Raw genomic sequence first — 23100 nt, 5'->3', positions numbered from 1 at the left:
TTTGCACAAAGAGCATGGAAGAAGAAGGAACACCAAAACTTAGAAAAGTGGCCTGTCTCTCTATGGGCCCTCTATCCTGTTCCATTAGTGGTGGGCTACCCCCAAATCAGGCTCCAACCAACTACACCAGAGTTTGGAATGGCAACCTGCATTCAGCCATACCAGAGAATGGAGCAGCAACATATCTGTTGATCTCTTCAGACAAGAGGCCAAAGCACCAGCCAAACTCTGCCAGACCAGAGACCACAGCAGCAGCAAACTCTGCCAGATCAGAGTCCAGAACAGTGGACAAGCTCTGCCAGACCCAAGGCCAGAGTAGTGGATAAGCTCTGCCTAACCAGAGACCAGAGTACATTGGCAGAGGTGCCAAGCCTGGAACTACACATATTGTATCCATCCCTTGGCACCTCCTCAGCACTCTCACTGGAGCCTGTGGAGCATGGCTCAAGCTTCCCTGAAATGGGAAAGAATCAAGTCTAGGGAGATAGAAGGATTCTGTCCCATGTCCTCAGTCAGTCCCAGAGACAAATACTAGCAGTGACAGACAAAGCAGTTAAACAAGACACAAACAGCTAGATCCCATTGCTTGTGCAGCAGAAAAATACATAGAGCCAGACAGCAGATCCCACCACTCCTGCAGTGTTTGCAGTGGAAAAAATGTAAGTAGGATATCAGTGAATCTCTGATGCAGGAACTACCTGCATTGTCCTTGTCCAAAGATCCAGAGATCACAGGAAACTGGGTACTCCACCACCCTTTACAGATAGGGGCACATTCATCCTCTCTGAGGTCCAGATATCACAGAAAACTCGGTGCTCAACTCTTTACAGACGTGCCCCTTTGAGGGGGGTCTGGAAAGTGTTCCAGGCCCCATCTGGCCCACAGCTGTCCAAAGCATCTGCTCTAACCTTTCTGCCCACATAGATTACAAATTTTGCCCCAAGGCCCTAAAAAGAAAACTAGAGAAACACAGAGACAGACACAGACAGAGTGCTCACTTACTGGCTATTATTCAGCCCCATGTGCCAGGGGTGCTTGGGAGACTTGGGAATCTAATATGAGAACCCATATGTTATGACCAGATTTTAGGGTCACCAAAGATCACCAGGAGGTGGACCACATATGCAAGAGCAAAGAGTTTTGTTTGGGCTTAAGCTGAGTCTCTCCAACATCACCAACACAGTGGATCAGAGAGGAGAACCCTGAGCAGTTGCACGGCAGGGTTTTGATTATGGTTTTAGGAAGGACCATGAAGTTCCAGTTTAACTGTTACAGGATTGGGTGGCATTGAGCAAGGGCAAGGTTTTTAGAAAATGATTGGCTAGCTAACATAACTAACATTGAAAGAGCTATCTCTAGGAATGTTAGGTATTTTCTGTGTCATTCAATGTTCTACTACAAGGTTGGTAGGCTGCTCAGCACAAATGCTCCACTTTGAGATGAGATATCTTCCCATCCTTGTGGTTATCCTCAGGCTGTTCCTTTGGTAGCGAATCTTACGACATGGCCCAATTCCTGGTGACCTTATGGTAGAATCAGTAATCTGGTGACCTTTAGGTGACCTTTTTAAGCTTAGTTCCTGGTGACCTTTGGGGGTGTCAGGTAAGTTCTCTCAGTATTAAAAGATCCATTTGGATTTTGTGGGAGTTGTAAATGGTATGTCTTGTGTCAGAGAGCACTCCAATATTAAGCTGTGATATAGAAGAGTAGAACTGATGATATAAAAAGAATTTACTATGGCTGAGAAAGTAGTGGTCCCAGTTAGAATTTAGCTGAAGGAAGACTGTCTGTAAAATACTCCACAGATAAGTAGTATGCTAACCAGGCCTGTTAGAATTTAGGATCCTGGATTATCTAGAAATGTGGCAAGGTGAGGTTTTTTAATTTGTAATTTCCTAACATGTGTTTCTTAATTCACGAATGCCAATGAAAACAGACCAGATTTTTGGGTGTACAATTTGGGTCAGGTAGCTTGATCCAGTGAATATTGAATTTCAAATTAAGGGACTGTCCTATGCCTGTATGTACAATCCTCATTGACACAGTTCTGTCAGTTCAAATTTGAACACAGGCTATTGGCTAAAGCTGTGTCTGTCAGGTTACAGTTCTCAGCAGCTAATGTTGAACACAGGGGCAACATCAAAGAGTATCTTATTAATGTCTTTCCCTCTACCACAGAATGGCCTGTGTTTATCAAAGTCAGTATGCCTATGTGTTTTTTTCAAATAAGAGTTTAAGAGCACTGGCTGCTTTTCTGGAGGTCATGAGTTTAATTCCCAGCAACCACATGGTGGCTTACAACATCTATAATGAGATCTTCTGGTGTGCAAGTGTATATGCATGCAGAAAATTGTATATATACTAAATAAATAAATCTTCAAAAAAGTCAGTTCTTGGTATTATTACATTTTATTTTGTTGATGCATCATTGCTCTAGTCTCCTATTAGTTAATATTCTCTGATAATCTCCAGTCATTAAGAATTTCATTCCTTTTTCCCTAGTGATTATATATTTGTTTTTGTTTAAAGCAATGTCTCCTGTAGATCAGGCTTTCACATGTTAGGTAGTTTATACTTTATTTGAGCATTGAATGTTGCCCCTACTTCCCAGTTCCTATAACATAGTCCTGCAGATTTTTTTAGTTGGGCCCTGACTGGTGAATGCCAAGTGAGAGAGACCAGTGAATGAATGTCCACTGAACACCCTGATTTTTTGGGGGAGGTGGGCAATTACAAATAAAGAGGGACCTGTGTAAGAATAGAGTTCACTGACCTACTTTGAATCTGGTGTATTCACAACACAGAAAGGGAGGGGGAGGAGGGAAGATGGCAATGAGTCAGGTAATCAATTTTAGATGGTCAATAAAAGTGAAAACTGTACATTTGGGGAAGACATACACAAAGGGAATCTCTTGTGGATTAGTTGCTGAACTTGTTTCTGGAAACAGCAAATTCTGGATAAACTGCTGTGGTAGTGACTAACAGGCATGGTTCCTTCCCCAACACCCCAATTGAAAATGTACAACCTGAGAGAAGAGGTGTGAGTAATAGTTTGTGTGTTCTAATATATACTTGAAGTACCTGAAGAATATTAGACCATGAAGCCATTTTCAACTTTTAAAAATAATTTTTGAGATTATAATGAAATTGTTTCAGCCTTCTCATTCCTCTCTACTCTTATGTCTCAAATGCTGGGCTGAACCATTAAGGTGGCTGCTTAACAATCAGAGCAGACGTGGCTGTCAGGTTCTCCCAGTATCCCTCAGCCCTTAACTGTTACAAGGTATGGGTGTCAAACACAGTTCTCTAGCCTCGGAGTTGAGCTGCCCTTCACCCAGCTGTCCTTCCTTATGTATTCTAACCTTTTTGGTTACCTGGTCTTTTTCATTTATCATTTATCCTCCTGGCTCTTTGTTCTGGCTCTCCACTTCCCTCTCTCCTCTTGTTTCACATTTCTCACAGTCATGCCAACTGTAGACTATTCCAGATTTCCCTGTGTCTGACTATGTTCTCTCGTCTATCTATAATAAACTTTCTACTCCAACATTCTGAGGTACAGCCATATCTTTTTGTTTTATTTCTCATTTTCATTGAGCTCTCATTAACTACTCCTTGCTTTCAAATTCATGGCCATTTGTTTCTTTAATGGTTGTTACTGTTTGGCTTTGACTGAACTTTGTCTGAAGGACTTCCCAACTATGAGGTAGAGGTGACTGCACTGGACACTGATCATGTAATGGAATGTGCAACATAAATGGCTTGTATCTGGGAAAATGAGCAGGTGCCCTGGTACAGTGGAAGACTGTATTTTAAAACATTTCCAAGATGAGGATGTTGCAGGATATTTGATCCCAGTGTGATCCCTCAGATTGTGAACTGTAAACACCATTGCTCTGTTTGGTGTGGTTGAGCACTAACACAAACCTTAATTCCAAGAACTTTCTGTTTATTGTAAACAGGTGATTATGGTATGGTTCCCTCATCCCTAGAACACACCTTTAATTCAAAAGTTCTCTGTGCATAGGATTTAATAATGTTAACCCTAGGTCAAGAGGCAAAGCAAGAAACCACCTGACATGGATTAAGGAGTAAGAGGAACTTTCAGCTGAAATGTATTTAAGAGAGAGTTTAAAAGTGGAAGGAGGTTTAGCTTGGTAGCTTTTTGAGCTTTGATCTAGAAAGCCTTTGGCCTTGGGTTCCTTTGGTCTATCCCCCCTGAGCTGTCATCTGAGCTGGTGAGCTTTTGGGGCTTTTTCCTCTTGGTGAGTAACAGGGTCAGATGGGTGCTTTCTCTGCCTCTCTACGATAGCAGGTTTTAAAATCAAATAATTGGGATTTTCATTCTTTTATAAAAACACTAGTGTTCTGTGTGCCCATAGGGGTTAGGGCAAAGCTAGAATGCCTCTGCTATCTGCACTATTTGATATCTGATCCACTGGTAGAGTAACTGCTACTATCCTGAGACTCAGCTCCATTGTTCAAGCTAATGAGGGAGTCTGGGCAGGCCCAGCAGTCAGGAGCAACAGTGGGAAGTAGTTTATGGGTTTGTTCTGGGATTTTCCTCTGATGTAGCTCTAAAGAACTGTGAGAGAGACCAGAGGTCATGTCATGCTGAGTGTGGGGACATTGTCCCCAGGCCAAGAAGAGCAGGCTGCTGAGATAGCTCAGCCTGAATTGCTTTGAATGAGACTGACTGTAGTTCAGGCTGTGGTTCTGTGGTGATCTTGGCAGACCCTTGGCCTCTGATCCTTCCTGAATTTTGATTGTCCGGAGAAGTGAAGACTTTGCGGCCTGGGCAGTAGAAAGTCGTGGTGCTTATAATATCACTATAATATCACACAGGCATTGGTTTTGCAGTGGACAGATTGGAAAACTGAAGGTCTCATTTCTAGAAATGATGAATGTTGTGTTCCACACACGGTTATTTGTAACAAATTTTACAAATAGTTTTGAAACTGGCAGAAAAGAGTTGGCGGTGATCATCCTTCAGCAATAATTGATTATTTGTTTTTGATTTTTTTTTTTTGTACTTTGCGTCTACCACTAGGCACAATAGCATGCTTTAGAAAAATTCAATTCCAGGGTACAAAATGAATTTCTGAGATGAAGAATTTTGTCAGGTGAGCCTGGTTTTAGGTAAGTGGATAGGGCAGATTTCGCATCTTGTGACATAATCCATGCATCAGGAAACATATTAAACTATTCTCCAACATTGTTTTGTTTGTGAGTGTTGGCAAGTGCTGGGATGTGCCTGAACCCACAAGGGGCATGAGGGACTGCAAGCCATAGCTTATCATTATGATCACCTCCATTTTCCACTTCCATAGCAAAAGGGCTCTCTGGAAAGGAGGTTAATAGTAGATGGAGGGTCAGAAATATAACAGTTTAGGTGTCACTTTGTGTTTGTCTTGTAGCAGTTGTGAAATCTGTGTTTATTTAATTTGTATTAATTAGAAAATCAAAGGTATCTCTGGTCCAGTGCATATTTTTCATGCTAAAGTTTCCTTACAACTTTTCATGTAAACTTGACGATATTTTAGGCTTTTTTTTTTGGCACATTCTTGATTATTGAAGTTTGTGTTAAGTACAGAAGTCACATCATGCCAGAAAATTATGAGATTCATGACAATAGAATCATCCCTTATTTTTCTGTTTTCCTCTGTTTCTTACAAGGTGGCTTTTCTGATATGATATAGAGATTCTGGATTGTTCTTTAACAATCACATAAAGACAATTTGCACTTATGTCTGTAGAAGGCAGAAGAGACAACATGAAGGTGAGTGATACCAGTTGGCCAGTTTACTCCTTCTCTTTTGACATTTTCTTTTGGTAATCTGTCATTTTCTTCAGAATTTTCATGTGTCCAGTGGTCTCCATATTCTTTAGTTGGATGATTTTATTTTCCTGAAATTATTAAATCAAAACCCTGCCCCATCCCTAATTCTGGGATGAGGGTTGTACCTTTTTAGGAATGTTATATCTTTTATCGGGTAAAATGTTTTTTTGGAAATAGGAAAAGTATAATATCTCAAAGTTAAAAAATCTTTGAAAGTTTACAAATATACCTTAAAGTGTATTTGTTTCTAGATAATAAAGGGCATTCACTTTGATTTTCAGCCTGCCTTTTACAAGCAGCTTTTAAATAAAATCACTGTAAATCCTATGTGCCTGCCTCTGCCTCCCAGGTGGTATATAAAAGGCATGTGCCTCCCAAATGCTGGGATTAAGGCTATGAACCACTAACACCCTGTCATTGTAACTCCTGAATTTAGAAAACAACTAAGTAATATAGAACTGCTTGTCTCTGCTGGGATTACATGCATGGTCTAACACCACGCTGCTCAAATATGTTATATTCACTCAAAATTATTCCAACTGAAACAAGTTTATACTATTGAATTTACTTAAAACATTTTAAACCTCTTTAACTATTTTTAATATGAAATAACAAAAGTATCCTTTTTTACTTAAGAAGAAAACTTTAGTCTTTATTAAGTTAGTTTGGACTGAATGACCAAGCTGTGTGATGAACAGTTACCTTGCTTATTCAGGAGATCTCTACTATTCAAATCTAATCATTATCAATTTTGATAGGATCCACCATTTTTTTTCCTGTGGAAACATTTGGTTTTACCAGTGAAGACACCGTTCAATAGTTTTTCAGTGTCTACTCCTTCTGGTTATGCTTACTTTCTTTGTTCTAGAGTATTTATGTGTGGTGTTAAGTTGCTAGTAAGAGATCTCTCTGATTTTTTTTTCAGAATGTAAAAAATAGTGCTATGGCCTGTCTTCTGGTCAACACTTCCATTGTGTACTGTGAGTTTTGATATGTTGTGTATTCATTTCATTGACTTCTAGAAAGTCTTTAATTTCTTTATATCAGTCTTGATCTATTTTTTTATTCAGTAGAGAGTTGTTCAATTCCCATGAGTTTGTAAGCTTTCTAGTGTTTTTATTATCGATGATGTGCTGCTTTAAAACATAGTGGTCTGATAGGATGCAGGAGGTTATTTCTAGTTTCTTATGTCTTTTGATACTTCCACTGTTCAAGTATTTCATCAATTTTGGAGAACAGTATATGAGTTTTCTGAGAAGAGGGAATAATCTTTTTGTTTGGGTGGAATGTTCTGTAAACATTATTTGGGTATATTTAGTTTTTGATGTTAGTTAGCTGGAATATTTCTCTGTTCAGTTTGGGCTGGAGGACCTGTCTTTGGTGTGAGTGGTGTACTAAAGTCTTCCCCTATCCGTTTATCAGGGCCAGGATGTGATGCAAGCTGCAGAAGTTTTTCTTTTATAAATTGGGTGCTCTTATGTTTGGGGCATAGATGTTAAGTATTGAAATGTTATCTTGCTGGATATCTTTGAATATGTATTGTACTTTGCCATCTTTTGATTAGTTTTTGTTTGAAGTCTGTTTTGTTAGATATTAAAATTGTTATACCAGCTTGATACTTCAGTCCATTAATTTGGAATATCTTTTTCCAACCCTTTACCTTGAGATACTGTCTATGATTGATGTGAAGCTGTTTTGGTTGTATTTAGCAGAAGGATGAATTCTGTTTTATTATCCATTTTGTGAACCTGTGTCTTCTTATTGGTGAATTTTGGTTAAAGGTATTAAGAGATATCAACAAACAGTGATTGTAAATCCCGGTATTTTGGTAGTGGTGTTAGTTGATTTAGCACCCTGTGTTGGGCTACATTTATAGATACATATGTTTAAATTTGACCTAATCATGAAGCATCTTATTTTCTCCATTTGCTGATTGAAAGTCTCTGGGCATGCTTAATAATTTGTGTTGGCTTCTGTAGTTTATTAAGAGTCAGAAGCACACTGTCTAAGCCCTTCAACTTCCAGCATCTTTACTGAGAATACAAGATTAATTTCAAAGGTCTGCCTTTATTTATTTCTTGGTTGTTTTTTGTTTGTCTATTTGATTGGTTGGTTAGTGTGGTCTGTTTTATTTTATTTTATTTTTTTTCTGTTGAAACTTTTCCAATCCTTTCCTTGTGCTATATGTATAGAGTTTTGATTAATCTCTGGTAAGAGTAATTTCTTTTCTGGTCCAGTCTCTTTGGTGTTTAGTATGCTTCTTTTGCCTTGATAGACATTTAGGTTAAGAAATTTTTCTTGTATGATTTTGTTGAAAATATCATGTGGACCTTTGATCTCATCCTTCTTCTGCTAATCTGATCATTAGCATGTTTTGTCTTTTCATAATGTCCCAGAGTTCCTGGATGTTTTGTGGTAGGGAACTTTTAGATTTAACATTTTCTTTGACACATGTAGCTATTTCATTTTTCTTTCTGTTTTTTATTTTCTATTATTTTATTTTCTTTTCAGACAGGTTTGCTTTTTATAGGCTTTGCCTATGCTAAGCTCCCAAAATGATGGACTGTGATCTGACAGTACCAAACTAAATGAATAAACCCATTCATGAGCTGACATGCTTTTGGTTAGGGGATTTAGTCACAGCAACAAAGTGGCAAATTGGAACAAAAAATTACATGCAAAGACTAATTTCACTGCTGGACAGAACCTTGGAATGTTCTCTTTTTATGGAAAACATCATGATTTAAGATATCAAAAGCATTAGAAAACTGTATACAGAGCTTCATCAGCTGTTCTTGTAAGACCTAGAAAATCAGAGTGTTGAGAATAATGCAGACAGAGGAAGTCCATATCATAGGACAACATACTCCATGGAAAATTAAGCTAGAGGTCATTTGTGTGATATTTAAACTGCAAATCATACTTACTCTATGTATGCCTTGAGAAATTGAGTAAGGCAGAATTAAAAAAATAATAGGTTGGATTTCTTACTTGGAATACTAAATCTGTTGAATGGTTATTTTTAGTGAGACATTCAGGACCACGGTGAAAGAAAAAGACAAGTGGAGCAGAAATAAATGTAAAGTTTTTGGTTTGTTGAGAAAAGCATCACTAGGTAGGTTCAGATGGCAGTCACATGCTGAAAAAGAGACAGTAATTTTCAAGGAGATTATCAACATCAAAGAAAAGGTCATAGGTCTGGATTTGAAATATGGTGTCCATACAGTAATACTCCTCACTGTTAATTCTTCTGTTAATGGAAAGAGTAGGCAGAGTGATTCCTAGTGTCAGGAAGGAACTTCATATAAAACCTGCTCCAAAAGTGGTCCAAGTGTGGTATGGTCCATCCCAATTTGTCCAACCCAATGTAGAATCCAACTTGACAGGCTCACCCATGTTGTGCTGGTTCTAAAAACAAAAAAAAATGCAAAATTTAAAGTAATAGATTCTTTCTTTGTATCTTCAATTGAGCACAGTGCCAGCCATCTGCATTTGGCAGAGTCAGATCCCCAGTGAAGATAATATAAAGGTTCATTGCATGAAGTGGTGAGGGTGAAGCCTGAGTTGCATCTTGACACTACAAGTTGTTGAGATACCTAAGTTAGGAGACACCTCCCATAGAGTGCTGCCTATAGGTAGTGGAAGTAACCAAACTGAGAGATGTATGAGATGTTGCAGGGATAGGACCATCTAAGCCTTTTGAAACAGCAACAGGATTTGTTGTTTTCCTTGCTGAACTTCTTTTCTTGGTCCAGTCTTCCCTCACTATATATGCATTCTCAATACTAGAATGGAAAGGGGTATTCTGTGCATCTATGTTGGAATGATGTAACTTACTTCTGATGTTACAAGATGTGGCACCCAAGAGATTCTCTTGTATATCAGAAGAGACTGTGAACATTTGAACAGTATATGAGCTATGGCAGAATTTTAGGATCATTGAAGTTAGACTACGTTTTCATATGGAATGACAATAAGCCTATAGTGAATTTGGTCAGAACTTATTTGATTGAATCAAAAAAGCTCCCAGAGAAGATAATGTTTCTGTTTTTGACACTGAAGAAAAAGTTTCTTTGTAGCCTTGGCTGTTCTGAAAGTTGGTATGTAGACCAAAAAGGTTTTCAACTTACAGATGTAACTCCAGTCTAGTGTTGGGCTTAAATTTAGTCCAACATGCCTGGCATCAACATCAATATCAACATTGGCTGCTGAGCCTTGTTTTTTTTTAATTTTAATTTTTTTTTAATTTTGTTTTTTTATTTTAATTTTTAATTTTAATTTTTTTAATTTTGGTTTTTTTAATTTTGTTTTGTTTTGTATATGCAAGAATATGTTGTGCTGATCTTCATCCACATCTTACACTTGAAATTTGGCAGAGAGTATATTTAATTTCTTAGAATGGCATGTACTCATGACACTAACAGTGTTTGAGCTTTCTGAATTATTGAATTGCAGGTGTGTGACATTCTTTCTACCTGTTGTGTTTGGTTTTTTTTACTTTATTTATTTATTTATTTATTTATTTATTTATTTATTTATTTATTTTATTCACAGTTAACTTGTTTTAATTTAAATTTGTTTTTCTATAACTTATTTTCTGACATGAACTCAGCTCTTTGAACACCTCCTCCTGGGGGGTGCACCCTTTTGAGGCCACAGAGGAATATGGTGTAGCCATTCTTGATGAGACCTAATAAGCCAGGTTCAGATAGAAGGAAACGAGTTCCTCCCCTATCAGGAGAATATGGAAAAGGCATAGGGGGAAAAGAAGGAGAGTGGGTGAGACTGGGAGGAGATTATGGAGGGGGCTACAGTGGGTATACAAAGTGAATAAATTGTAATAAATAAATAAATAAAATTTAAAAATAATTTATCCACTTAAGATCCCAATTTTAGCCCCCTCCCTTGTCTCTTCCTGGTTTCACTCCTCTGTTCCTCTTTCACCCTTAGCCCATTTCCAATTCTCAGATAGGGGGAGCCCTCCTCTCCTACCATCTGACTCCAGCCTATCAAGGCTCACTAGGACTGCGTGCATTCTCTTCCTTTGTGGTGTGGCAATGCCCCCTCTACCAGGGGGAACTGATCAAAGATCAGGCAACAGAGTCCATGTCAGAGCCAGCCCCTACTCTTCTTAATATGGATCCCACATGAGACTGAGATGCCTATCAGCTACATCTGAGCAGGGGTCTGGTTCCTCTTCATGAATGGTCTTTGGTGGGGGCATCAATCTCTGCAAGTCCCCATGGGCCCATATTTGTTGTCCTTGTTGGTCTTCTTATGGAGGTCCTGCCAGGTCTGGGTCTTTCTACTTTCTATCCCTCTACTCTTTCCTATGATTCTTTGTGCTCTACCCAAAGTTTGGCTATGAGTCTTAGCATCTGCTTTGAACCCCCGCTGGATAGAGTCTTTTGGAGGATATGTATGTTAGGCTCTCATCCTGTTCCCTCTCCTCAGTCACTTCTGGTGTCAATTCTATTTGCCCCTTTGAATAAGAATTGACCATTCTCCATAGGGTCCTCCTTTTTATTTAGCTCCTTTAGGTCTGTGGATTGTAGTATGTTTATCCTATATTATGGCCATTATCCACTTATTAATGAACCATGCATGCCTTTCTGGTTTTGGAATAACTCACTTAGGATGATCATTTCAAGTTCCATCCACTTGTCTGAAAATTTCATGGTTTCCTTTTTTTTTTTTAAATACCATAGTAGCATTCCATTGTGTAAATGTACCACAATTTCTGTAAAACAATGGTTTGGTTGAGAGACGTGTAGTTTGTTTCCCTATTCTGGCTATTATGAATATAGATGCTATGAACATAGTTGACCGAATATCTTTGTTGAATGGTGGAGCATCTTTTTGATATATATCCAGGAATGGTAGAGCTGTGTCTTTAAGTAACACTATTTTCAATTGTCTGAGAAAACATCAGATTAATTTCTAAAATGGTTGTATAAGTTTGCACTCCCACAGCAATGGAGGAGTGTTCCTCTTTCTTCACATTCTCACTAGCTTGCTGTCACTTCAGGTTTTGATCTTAGCCATGATGGGTTTAAGATGGAATGTCATTTGCATTTCCATGATGACTACAGATATTGAGCATTTAATGTCCACCATTTGATATTCCTCTGTGGAGAAATCTCTGTTTAGTTCTGTACCCCAGTTTTAAATTGGATTATTTGGATTGTTGGAGTTTAATTTCTTGAGCTCTTTATATATATTGTTTATTAGCTCTTTCAGTTGTATGAAGGGTTGGTGAAGATCTTTTGTCAGTCGGTAGGCAGTCATTTTGTTCTATTGACAGAGTTCTTTGCTTCATAGAAGCTTTTTGTTTCATGAGATCCTATTCATTAATTCTTGATCTTAGAGCCAATGTTCTTGGTGTTCTGTTGAGGAAGTTACCTTTTATGCCAATGAGATCAAGACTCTTTCCCACTTTTTCTGGTTTTATGTATCTGGTTTTATGTTGAGGTCTTTGAACAACTTGGACTGTAGTTTGATGCAGGGTGATAAATATGGATCTATTTTCATTTTTTCTACATGTAGACTTCCAGTTAGACCAGCAACATTTGTTGAAGGTGCTGTCCTTTTTCCATTGCGTGGTTTTGGCTTCTTTGTCAAAAATCAAGTGTCCATAGGTGTGTGGGTTTATTTATGGGTCTTCACTTCAATTTCGTTCATCCACCATTCTGTTTTTATTTCAGTACTGTGCAGTTTTTTATTACTATTGATTTATATTAGAGCTTGAGATCAGGGATGGTGATACCTACTGAAGATCTGCTATAGTACAGGACTGTTTTAGCTATTCTGGCTTTTTTACTTTTCCATATGAAGCTGAGAATTTTTTTTCAAATTCCTTAAGGAATTGTGTTGATATTTTGATGGCAATATCATTTAATCTATAGATTGTTTTTGGTATGATAACATTTTTTACTATGTTGATCCTTCTGACCCATCAGCATGAGAGATATTTCTATCTTCTTGTATCTTTTTCAATTTCTTTCTTCATAGGCTTAAAGTTTTTTTTTTCATGCAGGTTTTTCACTTGCTTGTTGAGGATAACTCCAAGGTACATTACGTTTTTTTTTTCCTGCCTATTGTGAAGGGTGTTGTTCTCCTAATTCTTTTTCAGTCCATTCGTCTTTTGCATACAGGAGTGCTACTGATTTTTTTTTTTTTTAGTTAACTTTATGTCCAACCACTTTGATAAAGTATTTTTCAACTGTAGGAGTTCCCTAAAGTAGAATATTTGGGGTCACTTTTATATACTGTCAGATATGTGAATAGCAATACTTTGACTTCTTCCTTATCAATTTGTATCCCCTTGATCTCCTTTAGCTGTCTTATTGCCCTAGATAGGACTTTGAGTACTGTACTGAAGAGATTTGGAGAGAGTGTGTGGCCTTGTCTTGTCCTTGAGTTCAGTGGAATTGATTTAACTATCTTTCCATTTAGTTTGATGTTAGCTATAGGATTGTTGTATATTGTCTTTACTATTTTTAGATCTGTGCCTCTGTCCCCAGTCTCTCCAAGACTTTAAACAAGAATAACTGTTGGATATTGTCAAATGTTTTTTCAGCATCTAAGGAAATGATCCTGTTTTTTTTTTTCAATTTGTTTATATGACAGATTAAGATTCCCTATATTGAACTATCCCTGCATGCCTGGGATTAAGCCTACTTGGTAATGGTGGATGATATCTTTGATATGTTCTTGGATTTGGTTTGCAATTATTTTATTGAGTATTTTTGCATCATTGTTCTTAAAAGAGATTGATCTGAAGTTCTCTTTCTTTTTGGGGGTCTTTGAGGATTTACCAAGGTGACTGTGGTCTTACAAAGGAGTTTGGTCATGTTGCGTCCATTTCTATTTTGTGTAATAATTTGAAGAATATCGATATTGACTCTTCATTGACTGTCTTGTAGAATTCTGCTCTGAAATCATCTCACTCTTGGCTTTTTTGGTTGCAAGTATTTAGATGGCTGCTTCTATTCCCTTAGGCAGTAAAAGACTATTTAATATCTTTACCTGATTTTGATTCAACTTTGGTAAGTGGAATCTAACAAGAGAATTGTATATTTCATTTAGATTTTTAAATTACGTGGCATATAGGTTTTTTGACATAAGATCTAATGGTTCTTTGGATTTTCTCAGTGTCTGTTATCTCTCTCTCTCTTCCTTTCAGACTGTTGATTTGGATAGTGTCTTTCTGCCATTTACTTAGTTTGACTAAGAGTTTGTCTATGTATTTGATTTTCTCAAAGAACTAGCTCTTGGTTTTGTTGATTCTTTGAATTATTCTCTTTGTTTCTAATTTATTGATTTCAACCCTGAGTTTGGTTAGTCCTAGTAGTCTACTCCTGTTGAGAGTATTTGCTTCTTTTTTCTCGGGCTTTCATGTGTTCCATTCAGTTGCTTGTATGGGATGCCTCCAATAGCTTATGAAGGCCTTTAGTGCTATTAAAACTCCTCTTAGGACTGCTTTCATTGCATCCCATGAGTTTGGGTATGATGTACCTTCATTTTCATTGAATTATAGGAAGTTCTTTCTTTATTTCTTCCCTGACCTAGATTTCATTGTGTAGAGAGTTGTTCAGTTTCCACATGTGTGTAGGCTTTTGTTATTTCTGTTATTGTTGAGGTCCATCGTTAGCCCATCATGGTCTGATAGGATACAAGATATTATTTCAATCTTGTTGTATCTGTTGAGGCCTGGTTTGTGACCTACTGTATGTTCAGTTTTGGAGAAGGGTCCGTGAGGTGCTGAAAGAAGAAAGATTCTTTTCTGTTTGGGTTAAAAAATTCTCTAGATATCACTTAGGTTCATTTGATTCATGACATCAATTTGTGTCATTATCTCTCAGTTTAAGTCCTTTTCCATTGCTCTGTCCATTGATGATAGTGACATGTTTACCTCTCCCACTATTAATGTATGGTGATTGATATGTTTTTTAAGTTTTATTAATGTTTCTCTTACAAATGTTGGTGTCCTTGTATTTGGTGCATTGTTGCTCAGAATGCAGATGCCATCTTGGTGGAATTTTCCTTTGATGAGTATGAAGTATTCTTCCTCATATTTATTTATTTATTTATTTATTTATTTATTTATTATTTAGGAGCAATAACTGGTATCAGGCAATATTTTCATAGTTTGAAACTATGTGTAACAGCATAGTTTTAAAAAATCTTTCAACATTTTATTGTGTTCTTTTTAAAATTTTATTAATAAGAGTTTATTCACTTTGAATCCCCCCTATACCTCCCTCCTTCCTCCCCTCCCGATCCCACCTTCCATCTTTCCCACCCCTGTCCCTTTCCCAGTCCACTGATAAGGGAGGTCCTCCTACCCTTCACTCTGATCCTAGTCTATCAGGTCTCATTAGGAGTGGCTGCATTGTCTTCTTCTGTGGCTTGGCAAGGCTGATCCCCCCTCAATGCGAGGTAATCAAAGAGCAGGCCAATGAGTTCCTGTCAGAGACAGTCCCTGTTCCCATTACTATAAAACCCACTTGAATACTGAACTGCCATAGGCTACCTATTGTGCAGGGGTTTCAGGCCATCTCCATGAGTGGTCCTTGGCTAGCGTATCAGTTTCACAAAAGACCCCTGTGCCCAGAATTTTTGGAACTGTTGCTGTCCTTGTGGAGCTCCTGTCATCTCAAGGTTTACTATCTCCCAGTTCTTCCATAAGATTCCCTGCACTCTGCCCAAATTTTGGCTATGAGTCTCAGCATCTGTCTTGACAACCTACAGGCTAGAGCCTTTCAAAGGCCCTCTGTGGTAGGCTCCTGTCCTGTCCCTTTGTTCTCCCTCATCTGATGTCCATCCTCTTTGCCTTTCTGCATGGGGTTTGGGCATCTTAGCCAGCATACTCCTTCCTGATTAACTTCCTTAGGTGTACAGGTTTTAGTATTTTTATCCTATATTTTATATCCTATATGCACTTATGAGTGAGTATATACCCTGTGAGTCTTTCTGCTTCTGGGATACCTCACTCAGGATGATCTTTTCCACTTCCCACCATTTACCTGCAAATTTTATTTTATTTATTTTTTTTTTTGCTGGGTAATATTCCATCGTATAGATATACCACAGTTTCTGTATCCATTCCTCAACTGAAGGGCATCTGTGTGGCTTCCAGCTTCTGGCTATTACAAATAAAGTTATTACAAACATAGTTGAGCAGATGTCCCTGTTGAATACTTGAGCACCTTTTGGATATATGCTTAGGAATGGTATAGCTGGATCTTGAGGAGGTGCTATTCCTAATTGTCTGAGAAAGTGTCAGGTTGATTTGTAAAGTGGTTGTATAAGTTTACATTCCCACCAGCAATGAAGGAGGGTTCCCCTTTCTCCAAATCCTATCCAGCATGAGTTGTCACTTGAGTTATTTGTCTCAGTCATTTTGATGGGTGTAAGGTGAAATCTCAGGGTGGTTTTGATTTGCATTTCCCTGATGACTAAGAATGTTGAACATTTCTTTAAGTGTTTCTCTGCCATTCTATATTACTCTATTGAGAATTCTCTGTTTAGCTCTGTACCCCATTTTTTAATTTGGGTTACTTGATTTGTTGGTGTTTAACTTCTTGAAATCTTTATAAATACTGGATATTAACCTTCTGTCAGATATAGGGTTGGTGAAGATCCTTTCCCAATCTGCAGGCAGTGGTTTTGTTTTGACAACAGTTTCCTTTGACTTATAGAGGTTTTTCAGGTTCATGAGGTCCCATTTATTGATTGTTGCTCTTAGAGCCTGTACCGTTGAAGTTCTGTTCAGGAAGTTGTCTCCTGTTCCAATGAGTTCAAGGCTCTTCCTCACTTTTTCTTCTAACAGAGTTATTATGTCTGGTTTTATACTGAGGTCTTTGATCTACCTGAACTTTAGTTTTGTGCATAGTGATAAATATGGATCTTTTTGCATTTTCCTACATGTAGACTTCCAGTTAGACCAGCACCATTTGTTGTAGATGCTATCTTATTTCCATCGTATGGTTTTGGCATCTTTGTAAAAAATCAGGAGTCCATAGTGTGTGGGTGTATTTCTGGGACTTCTATCCGATTCCATTGATCCACTAGTTTGGTGTCTATGCCAGTACCATGCAGTTTTTATTACTGTTGCTCTATAGTACAGCTTGAGATCAGGGATGGAAATACCCCCAGAAGATCTTCTATTATGGAAGATTGTTTTAGCAATTCTGGGTTTCTTGTTATTCCATATGAAGTTGGGAATTTTTATTTCAAGGTCTGTAAAGAATAGTGTTGGTAATTTGATGGGAATTACATTAAATCTGTAGATTGTGTTTGGTAAGAGGACCATTTTTACTATGTTAATCCTGCTAAGCCATGAGCATGAGAGATCTTTCCATCTTCTGATATCTTCTATTTATTTCTTTAGAGACTTGAAATTTTTTCATACAAGTCTTTGACTTGCTTGGTTAGGGTTACACCAATGTACTTTATGTCCTTTCTGACTATTGTGAGGGGTGTTGTTTACCTAATTTCTTTCTCAGCACTTTTGTCTTTTGTATATACGAGGGCTACTTATTTTTTGAGTTGATTTTGTATCCAGCCACATTGCTGAAAGTGTTTGTCAGCTTTAGGGGTTCCCTGGTAGAATTTTGGGGGTCACTCATGTATACTATCATACCATCTGAAAATAGTGATAATTTGACTTCTTCCTTTCCCATTTGTATCCCCTTAATCTTCTTTAATTGTGTTACTGAGCTAGCAAAAACTTGAGAACTATGTTGAAGAGATATGGAGAGAGTGGGCAGCCTTGCCTTGTCCCTGAATTCAGTGGGATTGCTTTAAGTTTCTCTCCATTTATCTTGATGTTGGCTATAGGCTTGCTGCATATTGCCTTTACTATGTTTGGGTATGCGCCATGTATCCCTGATCTCTCCAATACTTTAAACATGAATGTATGCTGGATTTTTTCAAATGCTTTTTCAGCATCTAAGGAGATTATCATGTGTTTATTTTTCTTTCAATTTGTTAATATGGTGGATCATATTGATGGATTTCCATATACTGAACCACCCCTGCATACCTGGCATGAAGCCTACTTGGTTGTATTGGATGATGTCTTTGATGTGTTCGTGTTCTTGTATTGGGTTTGCAAAGTATTTTGTTGAGTATTTTTGCATCAATGTTCATAAGGGAGATTGGCCTGAAATTGTTTTTATGCTGGGGTATCCAGTGCTGCTTGCTCCTGAATGACTAGGTTCTGGATATGCCATATTGTTCTGTCTTTTGTTGGTTGAGCTTTTACGCTGGCCTCTATCCATTGGGCTATCTTGGGTGTTGGGTGTTAGTTTCTGGTACTTCCTAGAATCCTATGGTGGGTCGAATCCCCTTGGCAGGAAGATGATTTTTTCCAAAGGAGGCCTCCTCATCTTTTTGGGTATGGTCACTGAATGGCAGGTGTTTTTTAATAATTGCCACAGCTCACCTCAGATGTACAGACCTGAGAAATAATTTTGGCCTTTGTTACTAAAGGGGGCTATTCTCTCACCCAGAGAAGTTCTGGAGACAGCTGCCCTGCTGCTGGGTTTCTTGCTGTAAATTTAGTGAGCTGCTGCTGTAACCTGAATGCCCCGGGGTTTGGTCAGTTTAGTTAGGGATAACTGGTTGTCCCTTGGGGCAGTATCTGGGGGTTGATCTCAGGGAACCCAGGCTTCTGGAGGTCTGAGTTTGGAGCTCTCTTCCCCTGTACCCAAGTTGTAATCAGTGGCACATGAGCATTACTCTCATGTGTGCAGCAAGAGGCTAGAGTCTAGAGCCTGTGGATAATCAGAAACTTTTCTGGAGCGAGGTGTCCTGAGGTAGGGCCAGATATTTCCCCCATCTTTGGGTTTTCTCCCAACAGGGAGACCCAGTCTGTACTGTTGGGGGGGGCGTGTAGAGTGCATAGGCACTTGCTTTCGAATGGTGGCTCCAAGCTGGTGACTGGACAGGAACCTTGGAACTTTTTCCAAGAATATTCCCATTTGTGGTGGTAGTAGTGGTGGTGGTAGTGGTGGTGGTGGGGTCAGCTGAGTGCTCTAAGCTGGGACCTGCTGTTTCCCTCCCTGTGGGGTATTCTCCCAATAGGGAAACCCAGCCTCTAGTGCCCTGGGGCACACAGTTCTGTCTGTGATGGAGAGTCGTGTGTGTGGGGCTCATGGCTGGAGCCCCACCCAGTGCTGCCTGCCATGCTCCCACATGTCTGCAGGACCTTTTTCAGGGATAGACTGGGTGATATTCGGTCAGTCCCACTTGTTTCCTTCCCTGTGGGGGTTTTATTGAGACTGGGACTCCCAGTCTCTGGTGCCCTGGGGAGCAAAGTTCAGCCTGGGAAGGTGATCAGGACATGATTCTTGGGTCTGTTTGCTTGAAAAACTTACTCCTGCCACAACAGCCCAGGAAATTTTCCAGGGATTAGTTGGGTGCTCTGAGGTTGAAACCAATTGTTTTTCTCATCATTGGGTTTCTTATCACCTGGTAAACTCAGTCAATGGTGATTGGAGGCCAACAGTTCCAACTATTTGTCACTGTGCAGTCTCTGTTACCCTGCTGATCAGTCACAGTGTGTGATCAGCCCTGCCATTTGGGATCTGTTTTTAAATTTTACTGAATATGAGTATTTTGATTGTATGCATGAATATGAACCTCTTGTGTGCCTGATCCTCACAGTAGTATGATGATGTGTTCAGAACTCATGAACTTATAGCAATTGATAGTAGTGGGTCCCAGTTAAACACTGACAATTGAGCCAAATTATTTGCAAGAGCAGCAAGAGCTCCTCATTGCTGAGCCATCTCTCCTGTCTTATGTTGCTTATTTATGATCATCATTTACATTGCTAATATTTTCATCTTTCTATTTTTAGCTGTTTAAACATGCATTCTCTTTTAGTAAGATCTTATAAAAGTTACAATTTAAGCTAGGGCAGTGCAGATTTCTGGAAAATTAATACACAACTGGAGTGAATGTATAATTCCTTCTAGAAGTTTCAGTAAAGACCTCTGAGTTCTTTCAATCTTTTGTGTTTGTTTGATTGACTTTTAGGGGAGGCTCTGTCTTACTATATAAGTCTGGCTGTCCTATAACTGTTTGCATAGATCATGCTGGCATCCAATTCAATAAGATACACCTGCCTCTACCTCCTGAGTGATGAAATTAAAGGCATGACAGAATACACCCAGCTTGTCCATCATATTTTTTTGTCGTTAGTAACTGTTCATAAATTTCTCTGATGTGTTACTTAATACTGTTCATCTCTTAATTTCTCTCTCTGTGTCTCTCTGTCTTTCTCTTTCTATTTCACTCTCCTCTCTGTTTGTCTTTGTCCACATTAATTGCCATAACTATTTCAAAGCTATATCCTATCCAAAAGTTCAGATTTGACAAATTAAACTTTGTTATTCAGTTTTCTAAAATGACTTAGTGATAACATTAACACTTCTTTTTTAATAGAAAAGTTTTAATCTTTATTTTTAATCTATATACTACATTATTTAGTAAGGAGGATGTACAAAACAATGATCAAAGAATTATCATGTGTTCTATTCCTTTTCTTTTGTCTGGTCACTCAGAAATATGGTGCTATTGGATATGATTGTTGTTGCTTGCCACTCACATTATTTTTATCCATGTATTCACTGTAGTCCACTTTCCCTTCCACAAATATATGAGCCCCCCTCTTCACATACTGATATGCCACATCCCTGAGCCCTGGTAAAAACATAATATTCAGTACCATGTTGTCTTTGGACTGATGTTACCCATCTGTTCAGTGTCCCCTGATCAACACATCTCATTTGTTGCTATATAAAATATCATGACTGTGTTTTGTCCTTCCATCTTTCTCATGACAGGGTCCTGACCTACTCACCCAAGTAACTGAAAATGATTCATAGATTGCTCAAGTACCCAACTAATGGCTACTTTATATTCATGTCTCACAAACTGATGAAACACAGGTTTTTGAAGCATGCCTTTGTTTTTTTGTTTGTTTGTTTGTTTTTGGTTTTTTTTTTTGTCAATCTAACCTTTAGGCTTTTTCATCTCCCCTACTTCACATCACGCACAGCACCCAACTGTATAACATTCGCACTTCTGTGTCAGAAAATAAATGGAAGAAGCAGTAGAATTATTTGATTATATTGACAATGACATATAAATTATATTGTTGCCACTGTTTCTGTTGTACAAATGTATGGCATATTTTAGAATTCAGTGACCTTCAATGATGTGCATGTGAAATTCAGCCAAGAAGAGTGGGCCTTGCTGGAACCTTCCCAGAAGCAACTCTACAAAGATGTGATGCTAGAGACCTGTGAAAACCTCACTGCTATAGGTAAGACTGCAATTTTTCTTTCACTTTTAAAATAAAGAGACAACTCTTACTTTGTTATTGATCCTCTACTGTAATTCCAATTGAGAATGAGGAGGAATGTGGTAAATAAATCAGGCATGTTTCTAAGGGTCACAGAAGATAATGATTTAAGTTTTGCCTTAATAATAACATGTTATTTCCAATAATATATATTTTCTCGTACTATATTTTAGGCTACAATTGGGATGACCATAATATTGAAGAACATTTTCAAAGTTCTACAAGTAATAAAAGGTAACTTTATGTGCACACTGATACAGATATGAATCTTAAATTTTAATGTGTCCTGGAAGTTTGGTGTTTTTTGTTTGTTTGTTTATTGGCTGCTTTTTATTTTCTGTTTTTGAAATAGATTTTTTTCTGGGTATCTGTGACTTTCTTAGACTTGCTTGTTAGACCTGCCTGACCTCAAAATAACAAGCAAGATATGCCTGCTTCTGCCTCCACAAGTGCTGGGATTGAAGGCATGTACCAGCACACATGGCTGTGTCCTGGAAGTTTTAAAGAAAAGCAACATTGTAAAAACAGCACTGCTTTACGTGTACTGATGATCATTAAAATCTCATAATTCCATGTATTTCAATGTCAGGTATCTGATTTGTGTTTACAAGGCACTCCCCTAAGATAGAAGAAAATAAAATAATATTGTAACAAAAATACCATTTGAATCATATGGACATTACAGCTACTGACTTGAACTGCCAATCTGTTTAGTCTCATTCTATCTACTCAGATATTGTAAGAGGTATACACACTGAATTGGTGATCAGTATGTGTCCAAAACCTTCTAATAAGCAAAAATTTCATAGTAGAACCAGTGTTACTCATTTTCGTGCAGTAACTTTGTAAAGTTTAGTGAAAGAAGCAGCTTATGAGAATCAAGAATATTGTTGTGGAGAAACCTTAATCCCTATATGACATGTCTATGATGAACAAAAAACAAACTGTGTTAATTCAATGTGGGAATCTTTATTATTTTTGTAAATTAAACTGGTATATCATATGTCAAAATGATTCTAAGACACATGAGCATAGGGATATTGAAAGAAGCAGTGTCCCTGTCTTTCTCCAAGAACAATTGATTTGGTAGTAGTCACCACTGTGAGTAAATTTTCTGAATGTGATAAATGGTTACTGTTAATTGGTTTTGCAACTTCACTGAGAATTTATCAGCAAACTCATATTGCTGAAAATACCTATGAATACAAGGATTTTGGAACTTCTTCTGCTTGTACTAGCTCACTTTTTAAATGAAGTGTCATTCATACAGTACAAAACTTTATTGAATGGGATTGCTGGGGTAAAACTCTGAATCCTTGCAATACACTTTATATATAGGAGAAAACTTCTTATAGAAAAATGATGCTATAAAAGTGAATCACATAACAAATGCTCTTATCATCACAGGGATCTTCAAAAATACCCATAATGAAGGGGAATATCATGAATATAAATAAAGTGATAAAAGTTAAAAATTTGATTCTTCTTTACCATTAGGCCAAATTATAAAATTAATTCATATAGAAAAACATATTTATTAGTGTAATGAAATGACTGTGGTAAATCTTTCACATGTACTAATTATCTTTGCAGGCATGAAAGCAGTCATACTGGAGAGAAACCCTTTAAATGCACTCTATGTGGTAAAGCCTTCCCCTATACCACTGATGTCATAGGGCATAAAAGAACACACGCAGGAGAGAAGCCTTACAAATGTAATCAATGTGGTAAAGCCTTTGCAAAAAACAGTCACCTCATAAGCCATAGAAGAAAACATACTGGAGAGAAACCTTATGAATGTCACCAGTGTGGTAAAGCCTTTGCACGAAACAGTCATCTCATAAGGCATAAAAGAACACACACTGGAGAGAAACCTTATGAATGT

The 23100-nt window shown here is 37.9% G+C and overlaps 1 protein-coding gene across 8 annotated transcripts in view; it reads right to left on the bottom strand.

Moving 5' to 3' along the window:
* Positions 1–23100, bottom strand: part of LOC132650979 (cytochrome P450 3A1-like) — an 800659-nt gene that overhangs the window by 506874 nt on the left and 270685 nt on the right. The window contains exon 4 of one of the 8 annotated variants that reach the window (XM_060376303.1): positions 9109–9244. The exons of the other annotated variants lie outside the window; for them this stretch is intronic. Within the exon in view, the coding sequence (XP_060232286.1) occupies positions 9124–9244 (121 nt within the window). The 3' untranslated portion in view covers positions 9109–9123. Of the gene's footprint in view, positions 1–9108; positions 9245–23100 lie in introns of those variants that run through there. 8 annotated transcript variants of the gene reach the window in all.

Source organism: Meriones unguiculatus (assembly GCF_030254825.1).
Source record: "Meriones unguiculatus strain TT.TT164.6M chromosome 13 unlocalized genomic scaffold, Bangor_MerUng_6.1 Chr13_unordered_Scaffold_37, whole genome shotgun sequence".
In the NCBI taxonomy this organism is placed as follows: domain Eukaryota; kingdom Metazoa; phylum Chordata; class Mammalia; order Rodentia; family Muridae; genus Meriones; species Meriones unguiculatus.
Note: the sequence above shows the minus strand (reverse complement) of the source record. Positions and strands in the feature narration are given on the sequence as shown.